This window comes from Petaurus breviceps, unplaced genomic scaffold, assembly GCF_028583685.1.
Source record: "Petaurus breviceps papuanus isolate PSGF00001 unplaced genomic scaffold, PetGlider_PUasm1.0 555, whole genome shotgun sequence".
Classification (NCBI taxonomy): domain Eukaryota; kingdom Metazoa; phylum Chordata; class Mammalia; order Diprotodontia; family Petauridae; genus Petaurus; species Petaurus breviceps.
In genome coordinates this window covers 911,606-916,518 of record NW_027186373.1, presented here as the reverse complement: position 1 = coordinate 916,518, position 4,913 = coordinate 911,606, and the positions used below count along the sequence as shown (strand labels likewise).

General features: G+C 53.0%; 1 protein-coding gene across 1 annotated transcript in view; it reads left to right on the top strand.

Annotated features, from left to right (window-relative positions):
• The window catches only part of LOC138172922 (NACHT, LRR and PYD domains-containing protein 3-like), a 17,764-nt gene that overhangs the window by 9,556 nt on the left and 3,295 nt on the right, over positions 1-4,913 (top strand). Inside the window, exons 5-7 of the mRNA XM_069102780.1 lie at positions 1,194-1,364; positions 2,018-2,188; positions 2,670-2,840. Coding sequence (XP_068958881.1) covers positions 1,194-1,364; positions 2,018-2,188; positions 2,670-2,840 — 513 coding nt within the window. The remainder of the gene's footprint in view (positions 1-1,193; positions 1,365-2,017; positions 2,189-2,669; positions 2,841-4,913) is intronic.

Here is a 4,913-nt window from a genome sequence, read left to right as displayed (position 1 = left end):
GAGATGCCGCAGAGGTGAAAGGGACCAGAGATGCCGCAGAGGTGAAATGGACCAGAGATGCCGCAGAGGTGAAAGGGACCAGAGAACTTGGAGAGGTGAAAGGGACCAGAGCTGGTGCAGAGGTGAAATGGGTCAGAGATGAAATCAGCAGGCCTTGGTACCATATTGGATCTCCGGGATAGAGAGAGCGAGGAGTCTAGACTGGGAGTGATTCCTAGGCTGGGAGCCTGAAGGACTAGGAGGATGACGTTGCCCTCCACAGTAGTAGGGAAGGTGGGAAAAGGGAGTTTATAAGGAAAGATAAAGAATGTGGCTTTGGTCATGTTGAGTTTAAGATGTCTACTGAGCATCCACTTGGAGATGTCTGGAGGTGGAGAGGCATGAGGGACATTTTTCCTTCTACATTTACTGAACTGTGACCCCAAGACTGCTTCTGAAGATACCCCAAGGAGGAGCTGCGTGTTCTCCAGGAGCCCCTGCTCTCCAGACAGAAGACCAGTGCCCTCCTTTGGGGCACTTTCCATGCAGGTGCATGGAAGGTTAATAAAGCTTATTTTATAGATGAGAAAGAAGGGACCAGTGCAAATGTACTGTGCAGTGAGTCTCTCAGCTTTGGGTTGGGCTTCCTTGGCACTGTCTCTTTTGGCTCTACCTTCCAGCAGGACCTTGGCACTGGACACATTCAGGCCTCTGATGGCAAGAAACCTTTCTTCTATTTGGGAGTTCTTAAGAGAGTGTCTCTTGCTGTGCAGAAATCAACAACAGCCTGATGTGGCATTGGAGTCACACCTAGAACCTGAGACAGTCTCTGGGGTCTGGCCTTCAGCCTTGTAGGGACCAGGCACACCCAAGAGTGGACTTTCTCCGGCTTCCTGAGGAGCTGTGGAGAAGCAGTTCAATGGGCAGCTCATTCACCTGAGAGTGGGAAGAGAATTGAGTTCAAATCCGACCTCAGACAATTCCCAGCTGTATAACCGTGGACAAGTCCCTTTACTTACCTTTTGGGAGTCAGTTTTCTCATCTATAAAAGGGGGTGGATAATGTTGGCATTCACTTCTAGGATTGTTGTGAGGCCCAAATTGAGATACCATGAGCAATGAGCTTAGCACACTTGAGAGTCCTGTTTAACTGACAGTGGCCTCTGCTTCTAAATGATGAATGTCTGTTCCTCATTCCTTGTGTGTGTTTCCTAGTCTGAAGAAATGCCACCTCAGTGAAGAGTCATGTGAGAGCCTTGGCTCTGTCCTGGGCATCAGCCAGACCCTGCAATGGCTGGACCTAAGCTTTAATACCCTGGGAGACCACGGCGTTGGGCTGCTGTGTGTGGGCCTGCGACAGGCCAACTGCCAACTGCAGACACTCAGGTGAGTCTGCAGAAGCCATGCCCTTGTCCAGGGCCCCCATCAAGGGTCCTACCTGGCATGGAGGTTTGTTTGCAAGTGGCATGGTGAGAGTGAGTCCCCCATCCCTAGAAGTGTCCCAGCTCAGGCTGGATGGTTCCTCTCCTGACTCCTGGAGTGGGGGGAGGCTTCTGCAGAGAACAGGAACCACCCTAGTTCTCTCCAGGTCTGAGGCGATGGACTCGGCCGGCTGCAGCAGGTGGAGGATTTCCTTTCTCAGGGGGTCTTGGGTGGGTTGGCTTCTTTATCAAGTTGATTGGTGATTTCTTTGGGGAAGGGGTGAGCCTCAGGGAACATGATCTCTCCACCTCCTCTGCACCTCAGAACCTTGGAGGGGGGAGCCGCTGTACCAGTCCTCCAGCCAGTGTGAGTCAGAGGTGGGCCTCGGGCTCCCTGATGCAGAGACTAGGGCTCTAACCACCCCTCTACCCTGTGTCTCACTCTGGCACCTTCGACTAGATGGAGTGATTTCCCCATCCCAGCTCTGCTGGGTGGCTGGCAAGGCGATGAAGGGTTATGAGAAAACTCTTCTACTGGGGCCTCTGATCTGGGGGGTAGAGAGGGGGGGGAGGGCCCAGACAGGAGCCTCCAGGGACCTCTGACAGTAATCTGTGCAGGTTGGGAAATTGCAGCCTCACTGGCCGTTGCTGCCTTGACCTGGCCTCGGCACTCAGTCTGGGACCTCAGCTGCTCTGGCTGCACCTGAAGAACAATGCCCTGGGAGACTTGGGCTTGCAGTGGCTGTGCCAAGGCCTCAGGGCCCCCCACTGCAGGCTGAGGAAACTCAAGTAAGATTAGCCCCCCTCCCTCTTTTCTCCTCCTCCCCAGCAGAGGCAGTTTTGGATACCTAAGGAGTGGAGGAAGGGGCTGGAGCCTGTATGAGGGCCCATGGGGAGGAGGGGCTGGAGCCTGTGTGAGTGCCCATGGGGGGCAGGGGAGGAGGGGCTGCAGCCCGTGTGAGTGCACATGGGGGTGGGGGGGGATTTGGAAGGGGCCCTGGCTGATTTGCCAGGCTCCCCAGGACCAGAGCAGAAGCAGCTTCTGGCATGGTGCCTTGGAGTGGGAGTGGAGGCCATCCCCGGGCGTTTGGGTCCACACAGGCTGCTTGGTGCTCTGCATGCCCCACCCCCCAGGGCTGCCAGTCCTGCAGCCTGAATGGTCCTGAGACCATCCCTCAGTGCCAGAGCATGGAAGGGTAGGGGTTGGGGAGGGGGCATCGGGTTCTTGGAGCACACGGTCGCCCCAGCACTTGTGTGCCCCTCTCCCCAGTCTGATCAACTGCCGCCTGAGCCCTGCCTGCAGCCCCAGCATCTCTTCCATCCTCAGCGCCCCCAACAGCATCGAGTGCCTCCTCCTTAGTGGCAATGACTTGGAAGACCTAGGGGTTCAGGAGCTGTGTCAGGGCCTGAGGCACCCCAACTGTAAAGTGCAGGAGCTGAAGTAAGTGACCTCCATCCCCAGGGACAGACTCTTCCCCAGGCAGCATGTGCCTGGTTTCTTCCTCTGGTTCTCATCTGACAAGGGCTTGAGGACCCTCCTTCCTCCGACCTCAGCACTTGAGAAGATGTGGGTACCAGGCCCTGACCATAGGCAGGGCACTGCATGGCTCTGGACCTTGGTGTCTCTATCTTTAGAGTGGGGATCAGCCTTCGCTCCTGAGGCCATGACTGTGCAGGGCTTTGCAGACTGGGTGGCGCCACGTCCTGGTGCTGGGACCACTCTTTCTCTGCCTCCATGAGGTTCTGGCCCTGTTCTTGGTGCTGGATGTTCTGAGGCCTCTCTCCAGCCAGGCCGCTAAGTGGGCCTTTGGACTTCAGCAGAGTCCTAGGCTGTGTCTGGGGGTGGCCCACCTTCAGTTACAATGACCAGATCCAGGGGTGTGGTCCTTCCTTTCTGTGGCTCTGTGAAGGGATTCTGTAAATCATTTTCCCATGCTGTATCTGCAATGCTCTTCTTAATTTTTTGGTGAGGAAAGATTCATTTCCCTAGAGATGCCAGAGGGTTATATCCTCTGGGCTTCATGAAGAGGTTTTTGTTGGGATCCTTTCCATCACATTTCTGAGAGTGGACCCCTAGGCTGGGATGTCAGAGGAGCTAATTACTTCCTTTTTGGGTGGGGGCAGGGCAATTAGGGTTAAGTGACTTGCCCAAGGTCACACGGCTAGTTTTTTTGTGTTAAGTGTCTGAGGCCTGATTTGAACTCAGGTCCTCCTGACTGGCTGGTGCTCTATTCACTGTGCCATCTAGTTGCCCTGAGCTAATTACTTCCAATGTGCTTTTCCTGTTTAGTTTAGATTTCAGGATGCCAGTGAGTCACTGCCCCAGTTTGATCTTTGATGTGGCTTGATGTTTAGTGGAGACCAAGGGTTTGTAGTAATTGCCTTCATGCCTGAATCAGTGTGTCTTTCCATGGTGGGTTTTCAGAATTTTGCTTTTCCCTGATTGTGCCAAAGACTTTCTGATACCACAAGGTAGAGGGGCTGCTTCAGGTGGGACCACAGATCTTTATGCCACTCCTGAGCCTTTAGAGGACAGGTAGACATGCTGCACTAAGTTCTATTCACCTGTGACCATGGACTCAGTGCTGAGCACAACCACTCTAGTCTCCCTCCCTCCTTCCCTCCCTCCCTCCACTCTCTCTCTCTCCTCTGTCTCTCCATCTGTCTTTGTCTCTCAATCTGTCTTTCCCTATTCTCTTACTCTCTATCTCTGTCTCTCATCTCCTCTCCTTTCTCTGTCTCCTAATTTCTTCATTTCTCAGGCCCCTTCAGGACAGTTTGTGGGTAAAGATGACTTGCTTTGGTTGTATTTTGCACTCTGTCAGTTTGGCTTCTCCTCCAGCAGGCTGAGGATTGGTATTTCAGGGGATTTAATCTGGTGTGTCATGCCTTCATGTGGTATTTGAGCACCATGGGGCACCCTTGCAACCCTATACCACCCTATTTCAGTCAATCCCCTCTTTATCAGGAGTTTACTATGAGTCAGACACTGAATGTGGGTACAAAGAAGGACAAAAAACCTCCAAACAAGCTATAGCACCTATCCCCAGGAAGCTCACAATCCAGTGGGGAAGACAATATGTAAATAACGAGGTACACAGGATATACATTTAGATGCGATTTTAGCTGAGTCTAGAAGAGAGTCTGGGAAACCCAGAGGTGGTGATGGGGAAGGAGAGCATTTCAGGCATGGAGTCATCTAGTGGGGAGATGGAGTGTACTACACAAGGAAGAAGGGCATGTCCAGGGGAATAAAGTATGGAAAGGGAGAAGAGTGTTAGGTTTGAAGAGTGCTGAATGCCAAGCAGACTATTTTATATTGGATCCTGGAGGCCATTAGGGAGCCGCTGGAGGTTACTGAGTGGTGGGCCAGTGTGTGTGACATGATCAGACCTGTGTTTTAGGAAAATTACTTTGGTGACTAGGGGATGCATTGGAATGGGGAGAGACCTGAGGCAGACAGACTTCCCCCTTCCCCCCAGCAGCTATTGTAGTAATCCAGGTGTGAGGTGAT